Raw genomic sequence first — 20,759 nt, 5'->3', positions numbered from 1 at the left:
GTGCATCTACCAACTAAAGACATTCACACACATTAATGCCCACAGTCTGTTGATTGGAGAGAGAGGATGCTACCACTTGGCTAACACCCACGTCAATGTGACGTATATCCACGTAAATTTCCATGAAAACAATTTTGTGTTCAGTGACTGATCAGGTAGTGTTTTTCTTGGGCGGTTGCTATACGTACAATAATCTGAAATGGATGCTGTAGTTGTGCATTCCAGGGTACTGAGGCTAGTCTTCAGTACACTGCACAATTCTTTAAGTTTGACAAATGTCTCTTGACATGCATTCCATCCATCTATAATAGAAAATAAAAAGTCAATATTTTGTAAAATTCTGCCTTAGTCTACCCAAACTCCTGATGTTAATCCTGTCGATTTGCTTTCTTGCATGAGTAGATGTGTACATTCTCAAGGGTGATGATTCTTCCCAAGTGCAGCAATAGCTTAACCAACTGCCTTAGTATTGTTTAAGATTTTGGAAACGATAATTCACAGGTTGGTTTAATTTTATCCCAATTCTGATGAGCTAATTGTACAACGTCCTATGTGTACTGCATCACTGATTACAGTATAGATCTATCTAGAAACACTATATATATATAGAAGGTTGTTTCAAATAGGATTTTCACAAATAGAGATTTTTTGCTATTATGGAAAAAAATGCTAATTATATTCCCTAGAATGAAGAATAATTATATATATATTCTGAGCCAATTTTTCATCGAAATGGCAGACAGTAGCTATAATCGGGTTTTCGTCCCTCCGAACTAGGCAAACCAGCCAGGAAAACACATGTAATTTAAATATAAAAAGATATATTTATTGGGGAAAGCATATCCTACAATTATGGTGAAGAAAGCCAATCATGGACTATTATCATGATTTTGATTGCAGCTGGATGCGTTTTTCTTACCCACAATCTGTGTAACTTTTCCAAGATGAGTTTATAAGGTTCTGATCATGATTTTTTGTGATGTCAAGTGTAAGCTTTGTAACTTAGGCACCACATTTTTTGTTTTTCGAGTTATGCCGAAAATCCCTTGCAGTATGACGTAACTCATTATCGTTTGTGGCAGTTCAGTGAATGAAAATGGAACTACTCACTAGAGTTGGAAATGATCCAACTCTAGTGAGTAGTTCCACCGAACTGCCATAGAATAAGCAACACACAATGTCAAATATATAATTCAGTTAGTGTTTCTGAAAACCGCAATGTCAAATATATAATTCAGTTAGTGTTTCTGAATACTACGATAAGCAGTACCATTCCAAAGCAGAATATTAGTGATACTTTCTAGAAGAAATATTATATCGTTACAGTGATTACCTCTTGAGAGCAGTCAAATCCAAACGTCCACCTACTTATGTAGAGTATTTATAGTTTTCCGACGATTTTCTCTACATTCATGTAGAGAAAATCGTCTACTCTCTATCCAATAGGCTGCGGGTTCGAATTCCACCGTACGCATCGATTCTTTGCGAATATAATTCGTGGTACATGAATTTTTTCGTTAGGTTTAAGAGCGTTGGTCTGTTTATTAGAAATCCGAATTGGTTTGAAAAGTTTCGCATTTGATCACTAGCGTAGGATTTCTGGACTATTGGTTTACAACTTTTAGTGGATGAGATTCACATAAAAAAAAAAAAGTTCCTTTTCCACGCAAGCCGAATTACACCTCTTGCTTTTATACATCGCCATGATCTTTAGTTTGTTATTGTTCGATTGACGAAGCCAAATAAAACACTTGTATTTGTTACTGTTTGGAAATCCAGACTATTGTAAACTGAAATTCTTGAGAGACAGTTTCTGTTGTGATCGTGGAGTTTCCCTTAATTTGTTTCACTAGCGTCCTTTGAACTAATAATATTCGTCGAATATGAGTGTAAGTATGGTGCAATACAAATTGTAACTTATAATTGGGATGGCATATTCATATTCACGTATATTTTACAAAATTATCTTCGTTGTAGTCTGATAACTTTATTTTAAAATAAATAAAAACTACTTTGTTTGAAGCTTTGTTTTCCTAACTCAAAATTAAGAGGAATACGCAAATTCAAATCTAAATGACTGTATTTTACTATGGATGCCGTTTATCCGATTAAAGTGTCTTCCCTTTTTCATTATAAATTACGTTTTATTTTTTATGGTCTTATAATCATAACAAATTATCCATGGATATACCATTAATGGTGTAACAACAATGCTCACGCCAGAACTACCACACTAAGCCAGGTACGATCTATTGAACTGCAAGCGTATCACTTTGGCCATTATGTTACACGGCCTACATAACGTGCAGTATGTGTTGTAACTATAAGCGATAGACTTTAATGGCAACATAAGCAACCAAATATTCGAACTAAACATTGCGTTGGTTTCGAACTGGTTCAGGATATCATTTCGGTGTTCATTTATTCTAGACAATTTGTCATCTATTCTCTCAGATTACTTCCACCTGTTCCTTTATTTGCTGATAGATGGTGAAATTTGATTCTGGCATAATCAGAAGATAAAGCAAGTATCGGCTGCGCTTTCAATACATATTCTGAGTACTTTGCATGATTATGGGTGTAGGTGTACTGAGAACTAGTTTCTACCTGTACTATCTGTTTCCCATTTCCAGTATATCAGAACACAATCAGTGTAATTTGAAACTTACTTCGTTCCTACCCCTGTCATATAACAAAAGAATCCAATATGACAGCGCATTTCACTAAAGTGTACAAGTTAGTATTCTTAGAAAAAGAAGAAGAAAAAATTGGAATTGTTCTTCCCTTGTCTTTTTTTCCTCCCTTCTCTAAATATACTGCTGTACTAAAGGGGTTAATTAAATAGAATCGAAAGTTGGATTGTTTATCCATAACACAACATGAACAGCTTAATGTCAGGATTCATTACGCAAACATGTAACGTTCAAGATATCATATATTAGTTTGCCCAACGGCTACTTTTTAAACCAAATCCAGTAGAGCGAATGACTGGAACTGTGAACGCAATACACGCTCATCCAAAAAGTCACGCAACTGCAAATCTATAATCCACAAACACAAGTTACCATTAAAAGTCATTGTACGTGACAGATTTGCAAAGCATATTAGAGTTGTTCATCATTCATTGTTAAATATGAGTCAGCTAAGTCATCACGTTGTCCTGTGATAATCTTCAAGTAAGGAATCGTAAATTGTTGTAAATGCAGTATGTATTCAGTGCACTCTGCAAAAGCGTGATTCCATACGGATGAAATAGGTTTGAGATTCGATTAACATAACGTACGCATTTGATTGGACCCATTGATTGTGGTATAGATGATGAAAATTTATTTTTTTTTAAATAACCTGATTAAAATTTCTAATAATTTAGCTTATGATTGAATTTGGTAAGCATTCATGACACGATAGGGTAGGAACCAACAGGGGAAAATATTTTATCCATTTCTTTACACGGAAAAGTTATTAACGAAGGTCGCTGTGTAAAACGATCGCTATAATTCCATTGATATCGTATGAAAAGTGTCCTCATTCACCAATCGGATGTGTTCTGTTGAAAAATGGTGTTCAAGGTCGAAGATGTTGAAGGACAAGGCTTGGAAGATACCGAAAATGAAGCACTCACTTCATTTTCGGTAACTTGGTGACAACATGAGAAAAGTTTACTGAATTTACATTTTTAAATTTGTTGAATATAAATTTGGATAATTTCTCATTTTAAAAGTTCTTTATAAATTGTTTCATCATTTTCGATATCTCTAAAATCCAAGAGAAAATTCCCGGTACAAAGAACACTGCGTATAATTATATCTACCCTATAATATAAAATGATAAGTCTTTTTTGTAACGTTTTTTGTCAAGTTATTTGAAACTCAGGGCTACCCTAAGTGTCCAGTCTTCAAAATTCGAGTCATCAGAATTCAAGGAGAACAGACCTACCAGTCCGGAACTCAGTGGGTTGGGCGCAGTATGCGCCGGGGGGGGAGGAACTCCCCCTTTTTGGAGTCTTCAAAATTCGAGTCATCTGAATTCAAAGAGAACCGGCCTACCAGTCTGGAACTCGGGGGATTGGGCGCAGTAGGCGCCAGTGGGGAACCTCCCTTTCGAGTCTTCAAAATTCAAGGAGAACCGGCCTACCCGTCCGGAACTCGGGGGATTGGGCGCAGTAGGCGCCAGTGGGGAACCTCCCTTTCGAGTCTTCAAAATTCAAGGAGAACCGGCCTACCCGTCCGGAACTCGGGGGGGGGGGGATACCGTAGGCTTCAGGGGGGAAGAGCCCCCTAGTGTAAATATATAATTTACATATAATTACGGGAATATATAATTCAATATATAGAAATGTGTCGCTTGTATAATCTTGCTCATCAGAACAGTGAGTTACTTTCACAGTGAAATTTGCATTACGTGTAAACTCCCTGGTTGATTTAAAAAAAAAAAACGTTAATTTCTTGTACTCGCATACAAGCTCTAAAACGTATCTACAATGCCCTACCACCGTATGTATTAGATAAATGTCCTATTATACTTTTTGCTATTGATTTATGCCACGTGTGATATATAAAATAACATTCCCGTATTTGCCATTGTTCAGCTGTTTGTCTCAAGAACAGTTTTATGGTTTTGCAACAAAAAAATAAAATAAAATAATAATAATAAAAATAAATAAATAAAAATAATTAAAAAAATCCTCACCCCACCCACGATAATGATGTATATAGCTTTAGAACCTTTCATTACAATGTGTATGTGTGTTTGTGTTGGGGAGAGGGTAATATTCCATCTAAGGAATATTTGCTGTCTTCTTTGACTCATAAGTAGTAATCAAAGTCACCTTTCACCACATAACTGATGTCTGCCGCATTGATTTAGCCAGGGAATTTCGGTCAGACTATAAAGGTCTCGATTTGTTACAAAAGTACTAAAATTGTACATAAGAAATACGAACTTTTATCACAGAAATGCACTAGAGTAGCCAATGTCTTCAATTTTTGAATCCTCAAATGAGCTAAAATGAATATAAGACATAAGTGAACTGTCCGTTCGCTATTTCCGTAAATCTTACATTTAGCAACAGCGGTAGTGAACTTGTAACAAAGATAAACGTGCTAGAATCTGCTACATCCCTTCACAATAACAAAAATAAAATCACCGACCAGTGGAGAGTACTAGAAAATCTTTTATTTTTTGGAGTAAAAAAAAAAGAAAAAAGAATTACTGGAGTGCAATAAAATTTTCAGGTCAGCGCATTCAATCAAAATTTCAAACAGTGAAAATCAATACGAATCTAAATTGGTTTTTATCTGATTTTACTTGAGTTTCAAAGCAAAGAGACAAAAGGAACCCATGAGTGTCTGGTGATAGTAAAGGAACTTTTCTTTAAAGTTAAAGATGTCTCTGACAATGTGTGTAAAACTCAACGTTATTAAATCACTCCAAAGTAGTGCTGAACATTAGATGGAAAAGATCAGATAACAACATAATACAATCTATAATTTTATTGTCGTTATTTTTTTTTTTTTTTTCTGTGTACAAGAAGATATGACCGAGGCATTGTCTACAAAACATTGTACATTTACTTGAGGAGGTAATGCTGTTTGCTTCTCGTAGCTGCGTTTTTATTTATTTATTTTCTTATTCCCTGCCACATAACAGCATGATTCAAATGTTCAATTGGTCTTTTACTATCTTGATTTAAAACTCTGGGTGGAAACTGCAGAACGAACGATGGTTCACAGTAGATATCTACTCAACTTTTAATACTGATCGAAATACTCGGCCATTGCACAGCATTTGTTTGATGCTGCAGAACTCGATGAATTCTTTAGATGGTTTCTTTGGGCTCATGAGATTCAATGAGTAAAAACGAATCAAGGTTGTGATGGTGTTTCAAGATGGCGAAAATTAAATCATGCGATTCTTTTTTTTTTATTTATTTATAATTAGAAAAGTGAGTGCGAAGCACACATAGGTATGTATTTGTGCATGTGTGTTGTGCTTCGAAGGCTCCTAGTTTTTATTTATTTTATTTATTAATCTCTTGTTTTCTTATATACATCGAAATCGACTCTTTTTCATACAGGAAATGACGTTATCAGTAACGTCGGCAGCTGATCCTTAGACGAAGACAAACTACTGGTACTATTACCATAGATGTCGCCACAGTTGTATCCACACAAAAAAAAAACGTCACACAGACAATGAATACGCCTAGGATTTTCACACGGAACGAACACGATTGACTGCGATTGGTCGAATAATATTCTTTTTTTCCCTTTTTTTTTTTTTTTTTGAAGTTATTTTGTATGGACAGAAACGAGCTGTTTTCCAATACGTTGTTTTGTGATTCCTTTTATTCCACAACCCTGAAATATATATATATATTTTTTTTTTGTTCGAGGTTCTTTGAGCACATATAAATACGGATAACTTAAATCGTGTTGTTCGTATTTTATTATTGTTGCTATTATTATGATTCTTATTTTCAATCGGGCATGAAGATTACATCTTCTTATGAGTCCAGTATACAGATTTTTCTTTTTCTTTTTTTTTTTTTTCTACAGATCACACAGTTATTTAAAAAACGCCAGTCAATGAAAGCAGGTTTATATTATCTCGAATTCAAGCGGATGTTGTAGTTAGGCCTATCACACACTTGCTAGGTCTATGACAAGGTGCCGGAGGACAGCCGGGGGTGAAGAAAAAAAAAACCTCATTAAAAAAACACTTCGTCTTTTCGACAGCATTGACTTAGATATTTAATCATCAATAGGAAGTTCATTTTCACCACTTCCTTCCCAGAAGATATTCCGCTACGTCACATCAGACTTGACCCTCGACGGTGGAACTTTCGTCCTTTTCCAGGTTTGAGTTTCTTCGTCGTCCGCAAATCGGTGAAACTCCTCAGACGGCAAAGGAGGAAACGCCAAGGGCACCAGCAGAGGAATCGTGGATACGGTGTTGTCGAATGAGAGACACGTCACATGGCGACGGCGACCGCGGCCGCTGGCGGCAGCGGCTCCGCGGGGTGGCCGACCACGTCTCGAACGGACGGGTCGACACGGAGGCTGGCATCATTCGCTCGTCGGACTCGAAAGCTCGGAAGGCGTACCGGGCAGGTGGGAGGACAAGTTGCTAGGAGGCTGGTGGAGTGGATCGTCGGCTCCGCCTAAATACGGCGGCAGTTGATGCGGCGGTCCATGAACTGCCGTTGGAACGGAAACGGTAACGTGATGGTTAGGATCAGGGCCGGAATCTCCGTAGCCGTGCATCTAGAGAAAACAAAAAACAAAATAAATCGGAAATTATACTCTATATGTACGCATATTTAAATGCATCAATATATGTAACAAATTATAAATCTAATATGCGAATATAACAAAGCAGGAAGAGTATGGCTACAAACTTCATTTTTCGTAGCAACAACAATACAAAAAGTCTTATTTTTTTCCGGGAGGAGATCTAGTTTCTGCAATAGACCCATAAGTTTCGTAAGCACTTATTCAATAGGAAGAGATAATTTATGCATATTTAAATCATGCTTTAACTTAACAGTCAAGCAGCAATACGTCACTTCGCATGCTTTCTTTAAATTGACGGTTCGTTTAAAGAGACATCGATTTAAAGAAAGCATAATCAAATATTTCAATTGAGAAATCGGCCACTGAAGCGGTTATGCGAAACTATTTAATTTGCATTAACAGAAATGTGGGGACAGTTATCTCGTTTACTAATCTCGAAGCACAGTCGGTAATGATATGTATCGTCTGGTTGTTAAGATTTATGACCGAGAACTCTCTCTAGTATTTCCACCCCTACAAAACAGAGACAATTAATGAATATAACAGACTTGGCTCGTGGCCATAGCTTCCTCGACACAGTTCTGAACCCCCCCCCCCCCTTAAAGAGAATACCAATGCTTCTTCTGTACAGATGTAATTATTTGTTATTATTATCTGAATTTTCCATGATTTTGAATGGCTGGACCTTCTCAGATAAAATTTAAATTAAAGTTAGCTCTGAGATCTCAAAGACAACTCAGCAAAACCACAGTTATATATGCTGTATTTATATATGACTGTGGTTTTGCTGTATAGCACACACACACACACACACACACACACACACACACACACACACACACACACACACACACACACACACACACACACACACACACACACACACACACACACACACACACACACACACACGGAAGTTCATTAGGTTCTATTCTCCTAATGAACATAGCAAGATGAGTGTTTAAGACATTGGCTATGGAAGATCTTGTAGCTTAGAATATGTGAACACTGCAACTTTTTCTGATGAAGAATAGCAATGGAGTATCCTCTCATCAGCAAAATTATAAATATGACTTTTTAGGTTAGTGAGTGGTCATTAAGTTATTGGAGTACAGACAAAAAGTATATTAGAGAATATCTGATGTCAGAAAATAATCCACTGTGCCATTCATTGGATGAAAAGAGAGGAAACAAACTGGCAACCCAATTTCAAAGATCAGAAGGCAACCATAAGAATGTAGAAAGTATTTTACCTTGGGTATAATAAATGTTAAAGATACGAAGCTATTTTAAACCTGGTTTTACTCCATTTCCCAAGTAAGCAAACAGACAAACAAGTCAAGTTTGCGCCTGCAAGTGTTGCAAGTCTAGCTGACCCTGCACGTAGTGCAAGACCAAGGCAACTCATGGTAAAAGTAGAATAAGCTCTGATCACTAATCTTAATATTTACCCTTAATGCAAAGCATATCTCCTGGAGGAAATGTATGATGCTTTGTATTAAAACACTTCCCGGTCTGGGTAGTGGCCCCTTGCCTTTAATACAAAGCATCATACATTTCCTCCAGGACTTGACTTGTTTGTCTATTTGCTTACTTGGGAAATGGAGTAAAACCAGGTTTAAAATAGCTTGGTATCTTTAACAACCATAAGATAGTTTGGATAAGTAGATCTCTATGCAAAACCTGATCAAACGACTTGGGAATATTACTTTCTTTAAATCTTCTTATGGTTGTCAAAACGTGGATAAAGTGGCTAGATCTTTAGAACAAGAGTGATGGAATCCAAATTGGTGATTACTAAGTACATAAACCTTCAGGTATAGAAGAAGTCGACGACTGATGAGATTCTCCATTCTTTTTGAGAGAACCGAAGTGAGAGCAGAGTCTCTCTGTAGTAGCTCAGTCAGTATAGATTGAAACTACAGAGTGAACTATAGACTGAGCTTCAAACCGTTTGAAAGTTTGAACGACCTGAATTCGAATCGCTTCTAGGACGCGAAGAGCCTTCATCAGAGCTTTTCAACTGAATTTGTTATCCGGTTGCATACAGATGTGGCAGGGTTTTTCCTCCCCGAAACTCCGGTTTTTCGTCCAGTTAACCACCTTATTCTGGAGTTATGGTTATGAAATCCAAGGATATTTGGAAGATTGGAAGTTTTTGGGTAAGTGCCTGTTAGAGACACTGATCATTTTTAGGTGAGAACAATTGGGTGATACGTCATGGTGCGAAGAAGCCAATATTCAGAATGGCCTCAATTCTCGGAATATTTTCACAAGATTCTCATAATAAATATATCTAACAAGAAGCAATCTCGTTAATACTTTGGTAGCATAATTTTCAAAAAAAGGAAGGGCATTCAGTTGATGCTAGAATTCGAGGGCGACATTATATGAGTAATTTACTCTTGTTAGTATGAAAATATAGCCCTTGACATATTTTTGATTTCATATTAAAGAATTTTAATGTACATATCACCTACCCCAGCTACTTTTCCACATTTCAGGTAATGGATGCCCTTTCAATAGCAGGACTAGGAACTTTTATAAGCTTTTTTTTTTTTTTTCCATCTGAAGGTGAGTTAGTCGTTCTCACGAATAGAAGAAGAATTCTTCTCTAGAACGTCGGGCTTTTCACTCCTTTGTGCAAATTTGCTTGCAGAACAGGCAAATTTGCACAAAGAATACACTCTCCTTTTAAACATAACACACTGCTCTCATAGCCTTGGTTACTTTGGTTGTAATTCTAGACAAACAAACCAAAGTTTATCAGCTGAATATTTTTTTACCGTTCTTAATCATATTAATGTCAATGAAGACGCTGAAACAAGGATTATATTTTTTGGAAGTACTTACGCCAGATAACCAACGTGGCCTTATCTTCTATAAGTATACGACTGTTGACTTCCTGTGTGGTATTGTAAAGTTTCAAACTATTTTATTCAAGTGGAAAAAATCTATCTTTAGGTTATTTGTTGTCTATTTTTCCAACTGCCATCCCATATCTTTCTTTACTCATATGAAATATTTTGCATGATTTTTTTCATTTTGCATGATATTCTCCGAGGCAGCTTTTTTTTTATTTGTTTTTATCTCGCCTATGCATTTGTATGAAAATAAATATATTAATATATGCATATTTGTTTTAATAAATAAGATAACAATATTATATTTGGCAATATAAAATAGACATACATTGATCAATACAGACGCTTGATATAAGATGATGTACATTAGTTTATATTCATGCATTTGCAAAGATTACTGAATACAGTACATTCAGTATTGCAGAGAAAAAAAAATGACAGTAGAGAAGACATAAATTAGAAATCAAAAAAATCATGACTGTTACTAGAGAACCCATAAGTTCGAAATCAAAGGGAAAATAACTAAAATAACTAAACAACTTTGAAAGATAAAATATTCATAATGAGAACTTCACCTGAGTGTAAGTAAATAAAGTAAATATGGCATCACAAAACAAGAATTCAAGAATAAAATCTAGTAGAATCTCAAACTACCTTATTTGGAAGAATAAGAAAAGTACAGAAACAAAAATAAGAATCTACAAATGAATTGTCACAGAAGTACTAACATATGCAACAGAAACTATTAAAAAAAATTAGACAAATGACTGAAAACATTAAGATGTAAAAATATTAAACAAAATCAGGAACACAAAAATCAGAGAACATCAGTGGCGAATTCTCCATGCTTGCTGCGCAAGCTCATTAATTGAGAAAGAAGTAATATAGAAGACGTCTTAAGCTTGCTCGGCAATAATTGAGCTTTGCGTTGTGTATCGAAGGCCGATGCTTGCTCGTCTAGTCAAAGTTACCTTGGCTTGCTCGGGTGTAGGAGCTTCCAGGTGCTTCCAGGTCCTAGCTGCAGCACTGTGATTTCATGCGCACGCATAGTCATTTCCGCTCCCTTCTTAAACACAGGCCATACGCAGTCAAAGTAGCTGTAGCCAGTGAGCTTCAGCCAGCTTTTACAAGTGTGCGTGTTGCTTGAAAAAATTAAGTTACAACCAACTTTTTATGACGATATTATTAACCAGTTCATAAAGAAGAACCGTAGGATAGAATTTGTATTCAAGTAGCTAAATTGAAAAAGACAGAATATCATTTGTAAAATAAATGTTGTATTTGTATGATTAAATATACATAAATTTCTAATATATAGTTTTAAATGGTCAATAATTCATTATTCCGCTAATTAGACTTAAATGACACCTCTCATTCCCTGAATGATAAAAGAGCAAGCGAGAATTTCAAGACCAGCATTCGCCCCTGGAGAACATTGTAAAATACAGCCAATAAAGGCTTGGATCCAGAAAGTGAAAATAATAGAAAAATTATAGAAAGAATGCAGGATAACAGATGGGCAAATAAAGTAAAGAACTGGATACCAAATGGAAAGAGAAGTGGAGGGTAGCCAAGACAAAGATAAGGGATAAGAATAAAAATTTATAGACAACGTATTATGTGGTTCATATTCCAAGTCATTAATCTCTAAAATGTGATTGGTTCTTGTTCACAGACGGTTCTTTATCCCCGCACGCAAAGATAATTTTAATTGCATGCACAAATAAATGTAAGATCTTAAAAAGCCTGTTTGTACTTTTTTTTCTTCTTTTTGATGTCTCTCATATTTTTAAGCTTTAGATGCAATACCATCTGCAATATCAAACCCCCTATAAAGTGTTCCAGCTGGACCAGTTTTGGGATTTCACTAAACTTCATTCTGTTTCATGATATTCGTGATGAGGTGTTCGGAAAAGACATGAAATCCTTGTCAACTCCAGACTTTTCCAAAACATTTCCACAAATGAGAGATTCTTAACCATATAATGCCAGATCAGGAGAATGATGTCTAGTTAAGATCAGATGCATAATAACTGACTAGACAACTGTAATAACCAACTCGTTTCTTTTACTTGACCATCCACAGACTCTTCATTGAGTTCTATCAAAAAATAGGAAAAATATCGTGAATCTCCAAGTGACAAGCTCCATTACGGCAGTAGTTCCGACGTGCTTTTTATTTATTTATTTTATTTTTAAGTCATAGTACAAGATTACTTCCTGAATACCTACAGCCTTGAATAATTTAATTTCTGAATTGGTATTTGAGCTGAAGTGTGTAAACACTCTTTCCCATTTCCTTTATCAGTATAAAACCTGGTTTTACTCCATTTCCCAAGTAAGCAAACAGACAAACAATTCAAGTTTGCGCCTGTAAGTGTTGCAAGTCTAGCTGACCCTGCACGTAGTGCAAGACCAAGGCAACTCATGGTAAAAGTAGAATAAGCTCTGATCACTAATCTTAATATTTACCCATAATGCAAAGCACATCTCCTGGAGGAGATATATGATGCTTTGTATTAAAGGCAAGGGGCCACTACCCAGACCGGTTTCGACCTTTATTGAAGTCTCATCAGTGGGAGCGAGGCTAGAAATACCAAGATTTTAGTAATACAGAGCTTATAAGTATTTTACCAGAACAAGTTACCATAAGGTGTTATAACCTTATTAAATAAAAATCTCAGGAGGAGATATATATTTATTTATTTATTTTTATGGAAACAAATTAGAACCTCCATATTGGTTTCAAAATGATCCTTTATTTCGAAAGATTTGTGTTCGAATCACCTTTATTAGAGTTTTTCGATCAAACGTTAACCGGGTCTCATATGCAGTTGGAGGGTGGTTCCTATCAGAAACACGGGTTTTTCATCCCTAGAAACAGTCCAACCGGCCCACATGCATGAATATTTATAGTTGGGCACTATTCCCTATTAAAGCAGTACCCATCCAATCTTGGAAATGACGTACCAGAGAAGAAAAGTAAACATGTTGTTTACTTTATTACGAAAAACATTTTTTCATTAAAAAATGCACGAACATTTCAAGTACTTCTTAAAAGGTATGCATTAAACACTAAATTTTTCTTTCGATCCATCCACACTTTAAAACGGCACAATAATTAATTGTTTTCTTCAATAACTGTTTGTTTATAATCGAATATGTGTATACACTTTAAGTTAAGACAATTAAAATTATATTAATTAATTTTTATGATCTAAACATTCCAACACATTTTGTATTCTCTTCTATCCATCACTAAAAAATATTAAACTCTTACTCTACGCAATGTAATCTTTCCCTCTGTCTAATCCCCCCCTTCCACCCCCAAAGCTCAAAACGAACTACCTTGGACAGCAGTCAGTGTCTTTAACTGGCAGAAAGAAGTAAAAACGACCACTCACGTTTGAGCCACCGACCCCACCAACACGCGCATGTTTATACATCAGATGATGCGCAGATAAAGAAGTTGTCATTCCTCCTTCTGGAACGCTGCTGGCTTTTAAAACTCCTAAACACCACTGCGGCCTAACACCACGTCAACATCCCGAGATGCGAATGACGAACAAAACACCAATGACTTTTCTCACTTGCTCCCGGCAGTAGTTGTCAGAATAGACACATTGTTGGTCCCTTGGGATGTCTTCGTAAGGGCTGGACCTCCTGGTTTTTAAACGTACAGGCGAGACCTCCATAAAATAATGCTACGGATGATAGACAGCAGAAGAAGGTAAGGAAGATTACAAAGCGGGAACATAAGGCATCAAAGACCCACCGAACGTCTTTTGTAACGCAGTGAGAGGTTTTATTGTGTGTGTGTGTGTGTGTGTGTGTGTGTGTGTGTGTGTGTGTGTGTGTGTGTGTGTGTGTGTGTGTGTGTGTGTGTGTGTGTGTGTGTGTGTGTGTGTGTGTGTGTGTGGAAAACGAAATAATGTGCAGCATATTAAAAAATAAAAAATCCTACACAATACAATTATCCTATCCCGGAAGGATTGGATTGAAGTACTGAAAGAAAGAAGAAAAAAAAAAGTTGCATCTTAATTGTGCTTATGTAGAGGTTATAACCCCAAGTCCTCAATTCAGCTACGAGCATGTGTTATACTAGGAACTTTTAACAAAAGAACACTTGTCACAATTCTACTCAGTAATTACGTATTAGCGACGTTTCTTCAATTTATTTCCGTGTTATGCCATAAGTATTACAGGTTAACACACTCAAAATAATGTTTTCTAACACAAATAACAACAAAAACACAATATTTATTCTGGTTTATAACTTAGTTTTACAACTGTTGCGCCACCAAACAGAAATCAGTTGAACTATAATGCCATTTTTGGTTTTATATTGATAGGGGGAGGGGGAAGGAAGAAATATTGAGTACGGTTGCCTTTCTCCTATATGCTTTCTAACAATACAAATACGTGTGCATGACTGCACAAGGTACATAAGTTCGTTGAAGTACTGGGCCTTATTTACTAATACGACATAAAAGCTTTGTGATCACAAACATATCCATAGCTATAATGTTGCGTGACAGAGCAACATGCAGTTAATGGCACGCACTGACTTCGCTTCTGAACATGGAAGTGGGCACCAAAAATGTATTACTGCCTTTAGCGCCTCGTTTTACTGTTGTGTTAAATGAGTTTCATTTTTTTTTTTTTTCTTGAGTTGGAGTGTCTCGAAAGATTTTTTTTAGGTTATGATAAAATGGGTGTTTGCTCCCACAGCATCAAACTGTCCCTAACATTTCTTACAACTTTGATAGTATTCCTATATATATATATATATATATTGAGCCCCCAATATGAAACAGCCTCGAACGAAATTCTACTTAAAATAGCAAATCCATAAAATTTAGACAGTGTCAGTTTTTAAGTCAACATATCTATATCCATTTCGGCTGTACCGCATAACGCCCTATAAACTAATAAATTTCGGAGTATTATAGCGACCATCATGGTTACAAAAACTGACATTGGAAATGCCTACATAACGTACAATTTGATACCTCCGAGTTTTGTTACGTATGATACATTGCAAAGACAAAAAAAATGGCATTCTGTCAAAAGCCATAAATTTTCTTTTGTCTTTATATTTCCCTGCATCGTTACACAACACTGAACCAAGCATTAGTAATTCTGGGCTAGATACGACTGGAAGACACAACATTAAGATGAAAGAGGACAAAATATTACTGCGAAATTATCTTCAAGGAGAAAAAAAAAAAACTTTCACAGGACCCATTACTTTTTTTTTTTTTTTTTTTTGGGCCATAAATTTGAGAAATCTTTTGATGTGTGTGGTTTCTAGAGATATTATTTAGACTAACCTTTCTAAAAATACCAAACAGGTCGAATTTTGTTTCCAATGATAGTTTTATTTTTCCCAAAGGAAACTCAAATAGTTTTGCATTTTTAGATATTTGACAATAATGAAAGCAACTGTTATTACTGTTTTGTCTAAACGTATGACAGCATATTAACAAATTTTCTCTTGTATACCATCAAATAAACATTATTGTAAGAAACGACTCTCTTTTTTTTTTTTGGAACATATTTTTTACTCGAAAATTCCTATACAGTATTTCTATCCCACTCTAAAAGACCATGGAATTTCCGCTTGTGAATCTGAAGGCTTTGGGGGATAAGAATTTTACTTGGCAACTAAACGACTTGAAAAAAAAAAACCACTTAAGTGTTTCCGTTTCCCCAATTATGAAGAACATACTTGGGGAAATCCCGCTATGGAAATCAGAATAAAGAATTTTAAAAAAAAAATTGTATTTTATTTTCGGTACATATTGCAATTAAGAAACATAACAAGAGCGAAATTGCACCTTTCTTGATTAACCTGAAAAAATTAACCTAAAGATATTCCTATGGAGATCCAGATTGTTATCGTCAGGTTCCTCGAACTATGCGAATGCGAGTTAAATTAATGGGAGGGAACCAGCCGCACACAACCGTTATCATAATTACATCGAGTTTTTGGCACTGTGACCCAATCCTAGTCCAAACATTACTACAAAGAGAAGAGAATAATGTGAATGGTCGCTTTAGAGAAATTAATTCGAGTTGGCCATCGTGTTCGAACTCTGAAACATTAGAAATAATTCCTGTTGGGAGTCCTTTGTCCATAGGAAGTTGCACAACTTTAGTTTCATGATAAAGATGCAGCTCATAAAAGCCAGCGAACATTACGACTCTCTTTTTTTTTTTCCATTTTTAATATATATTCTACTTTCTAATTGCCAAAATCGTTTCCACAATTTTGGCAATTAGAAATTAGAATATATATTAAAATTGGGTGTGTGTGTGGGGGGGGGGAGTCAGCCATTAACTTTGAAAGGTTTCAAGAGTTTATGTTACAATAATAACAAACTCTGTTATGTTATTATTGTAACAACAATAATAACATAAGATAGTCAACCGGATAACCAAAGTGTTTGAAACTTTGGAGACTCGTTAACCCAACCATCACGATATTGCACATTACTGTTTTCTGTGTACTTTTATATTTGTTCACTTTTGAAGACCTCTGAATTATATCGTTCATTATTTTCATGGAGATGTTTCGAATATCTCTAAGAATGTGCCGATGTTCAAAATTCTAAAACAGTTCCATCATGGTCATCTCAATGCGTCTTTGGATGACAGGTTCTCCTAACATAAATTTACAGGGATTTGAAATTAATTTCTTTAATTTTAATGTCAAAATAAGTATCATTTTTAAGAATTCAAGGTTCCACATTCGTCAGTACTTAACTGATACACAACATAATCATTTCAAGCGCCAGGAAAGGGGGGGGGTTGTTAAGTTTTGGCGTAAAGCCAGATCAAACTATGCGCATAGAACATCACCTCTTTGTGATTAAACAACGGGAATTTCCCACTGGAAAACCCTACGACCTCTGCAGGAGAACAAAAGATAGCGAACAGTAAATTAAAAAAAAAAAAAAAAAAACCTCCTGTCCTTATCTGAATCACTGTCGTAACGGTTCATATCGATCAAACCACGATGAAAAGCTAGCCCTTACTAATAACAAGACCCAAATTATTACTATATTTATCAAGCTACAAAATATAGCCCGAAAAAAAAATAGTAACTAATAATGTCAAGGAAAGAAACTATGGATGGGAAGAACGCGTATCCTTTATGCTAGAAAACCAACCCAACCCAGCCTGCTCGTTAGCAGGCTGGGTTGGGTTGGTTTATTTGTCTCCAACAACTATGATGCGAATACATTGATGTATTGCTGTTAATTGTTCGGCTTGCTTTTCCTGTTTTGGGAGAACAACAATATATCCCTGCCAAAAAAGTGGGAAGATGAACACAGCTATTCCAGCTTTTTTTTTTTTTTCTTATCAGGCAAAAAACCATTCCGATCGCTTTTGAAGAACTGAGCACTATCCCAATATGCTAACCTTAACTTAAGATTACTGATATTAACATTGCATGTCGCTAGATGTCACACTGCATCGTGGGAATCTGTTTTCTTTTTTATCCAGATTAAACTCCACATGTAACAACCATTCGTTTTTATTAACTACAAGCACAAAACTTCCTTCTAATTATCAATTAATTCTTTGATAACATTCTAAATATATTTACACTAAGGGAAGCTAAATATGCGTATCTAAAGTCAAAAGACTGTTAAAAAAAAAAAAAAAAAAAAAAAAACTCACCTTGTCTGTATATGATCTTTGATGCCTTTCCTGATTCAAAATTGGTGAACAGCTGATTTCTACATGTATTTGTGGGAATAAAAGGGAGTGGATATTATAACCTGTTACGGGATGCTTGACGTTATCCCAAATGCACAAGGTAACATAATTTATACTTTCTCAGTCTTTTTTGTTCATTTAACATATTTCCCCTTTTCATACGTCATTTTTTCTCGCATTCTCTCCCTACTAGTTTAAAGCTCTCCGCAGTAACGCACTAAAAGAGGTGCATTGGCTGCTGGTGTCTGGACTTCGTTACCCAGTGGCTGACAAGGCGTGGGAAGAGACAATAAGCTGACTGCCGACAAAATGGAAGCGGAGTACATGGAAGGATACTGCCCGTCAGGTCTGCTTTCTGTCATCCACAAATCAATGGTCGCTGAATATCCTCTACCACCCTCTTCTTTTCCTCTCCTTTTGGCACAAAAGAAAATCCTCCCCTGCCAACAACCATCGGTGATGCGATAGCCAACTAGAAATGCGGTCAGGGATATTTTAGTCCCTTGAAATCTATCTTAGAGTGCGAAAAACAAAACAAAAAATGTATCCACATCTTTGTCATGAAGCGTGAAGTGAATTCCAGTTGTTTATACGTAAATAAAAATGCATATTTGGCTTAAGAAGACCAGAACTAATCTCAATGTGTCAAATACGTCATTATGACAAACATTTAAATGAACAAGTCAGTGATAACAACTCTTGTTCAATTTCGGTAATGTCTTGTCAGTCAAATTCACTTCCATCGGAACAATAAATGTTATGTTACAGAATAGCGTTATTATTACCACAGCAACAGAGACTGATAATCCTTAATACTTGAAAATTCTTAAGATTATTGTCTTGTATTCCTTCTCTCCTCTTTATGCTTCGCCCAAGTGTTTCATCACGGACAAAAAAATATCGGATATATTTGAGTCATGGAGACCTGTGTGACCAATAACCGCATCGCAATGCAATGATAATAGGATTGTGACGTCAGTTTCGTCACCCTCCCCAGATTATTTACATTTATATACATCACAAGAATACTGTGACAATCTTTGGATGCAAGCAATAAAGACCACTGAGATACCCGTTTCTTTTTTAAGAATTTATGCATATCGGATCAATTTTTCCAACGCATTTTTCCCCTTGCGTAACAGTACTCCTAAATATGCTGGAGATGGTGACCTTCAGTCACAATTCTGACCACATCTTTTCATTGGGTTGTCCTTCTTTCAAGAAGAAATATAGCACTATTTCACCTTCCCTTCTTCTGGGATAAATATGATTTATGTTTGTTCTTCATTTCGTCGATATTTCTCATTTCGTTAATTGCACTGATCGCAGCGCCGAATTCCGTTTTAATTATTTATCTTCTAAGTCTTGATTCTCTAAGGAAGGCGTTCAAGGTTATCGAGGTAGGCATTGAGAATATATTAGACATTTACTAAACTATTTAGCTTCATTATCTGTTTGGACTAAAGATCACTGTTGCGAGGCTTCAGCATAACAAATCATCATCACAGCGAGAAGTGATTCGAAAGGTCTAGAAAAGCAGAAAATGTCCATCATATTAAAAACATCATATTAAAACACTTTTAGTCTTCTTCTGCTAGAGCTACTAAATACAACGAAAAAAATCACTCAGTTCAACTTCTGCATCACCCATCCCAAATCTTTCCAGCTCTCCACTGACGCACAATGATCTTGTCTTTATGCACGCTTCTTAACAAACAAGACTTACAAAAAGGGAAAAAAAAAATTGAAAAATTATGTCTGAAGTCTCAACCTGATGGGTGGAAGATGGACTTGTGATTCTGTCTTCGGTAAGATTCTACCTCTTTTATTCGCGCATCGTGCGAATATGAACCTTATCTCTGACTTCAGAACTAATGTTGGGTACTGCAAAGCTCAATTCTTTGCCTACTCTCCCTTCTATATATAATACCAACGATATTACTGTGTTGATATTATTGTTGATATTACTGTGCACCATCGCATCTGCTTTCTTATTCCATAGATCTTGCAAAATACAGTTGGTAGAATATCTACCTGCACAACTTTATACGGTAATCTCCAGAAGGCTTCTATTAGAATCCGTACTCTTTCTTTGGCATTTTTAAGGACTTAACTGAAGACGAGTTAACCAATTTTATATGGATGTGGCAGGATTTTTTTCTGTCAAAAAAATAGGCAAATAAACAGTCCAGAACACATGCAATTAACAGACATAATACACTGCCCTCATACTCATAGTTGATACAACCGTAATCCCAGATAAGATAACTTTATTGGCATAAAAATATCACACACATAGCCATCCAATCATTCATCAGTTAAAAGATAGAAATTGGAAACTGCTTGACCCTAGAATACTTGTCTCATATACAGATGTACAGCTCCTAAGTGCTGTCTTAGCTAAAAAATTTTGATTTTATATATATATATATATATATATAAAATAAAAAATTAAAAAAAAAAACGAATAGGATGATTTGATAGGGTCTCTTTTCTGCGTGCTATAATTTTATACAGTCACTACATCAACCACTATCCATCAATAATGACATCAGTAATTCTCCAATCTCCTCTTCTTGTTAGACATTTTCAGCAACCATCTTCACCTATTCACACTTCAGTACAGAACACATTTTTCCTCCTTTTTTCGTTTAATCTTTCTACTAATATAGTTGGAAGTTACCTAAAAAGTACTGATACGCCATGCAGTTATTAAAATCTAATGTGTACTAATCTCCCTACTACCTCTCACAATATTGCAGATCATGAAAAAGAATTAATACCCTTGGAGGGTAATGGATGGCAATGCTGCAGCCAATGAAGTTCTAACTGAGGCTCGGCTATTGCTGTTACCCTCTTGTCATGACCAGAG

General features: G+C 35.8%; 1 protein-coding gene across 6 annotated transcripts in view; it reads right to left on the bottom strand.

Annotated features, from left to right (window-relative positions):
- Positions 1-5,595: 5,595 nt before the first annotated feature.
- Positions 5,596-20,759, bottom strand: part of tup (LIM1_Isl and LIM2_Isl domain-containing protein tup) — a 194,652-nt gene continuing 179,488 nt past the window's right edge. For all 6 annotated transcript variants that reach the window (XM_090406189.1, XM_090406190.1, XM_090406192.1 and 3 more), the window contains one exon: positions 5,596-7,265. In XM_090406189.1, the coding sequence (XP_090262315.1) occupies positions 7,068-7,265 (198 nt within the window). In that variant the 3' untranslated portion in view covers positions 5,596-7,067. The remainder of the gene's footprint in view (positions 7,266-20,759) is intronic.

This window comes from Typopeltis vanoorti, chromosome 16 (genome assembly GCF_054136105.1).
Source record: "Typopeltis vanoorti isolate ZY-2024b chromosome 16, IOZ_Tvanoo_1.0, whole genome shotgun sequence".
NCBI classification, from domain to species: domain Eukaryota; kingdom Metazoa; phylum Arthropoda; class Arachnida; order Uropygi; family Thelyphonidae; genus Typopeltis; species Typopeltis vanoorti.
The sequence above is the reverse complement of the archived record's forward strand: the minus strand, read 5'-3'. Positions and strand labels throughout refer to the sequence as shown.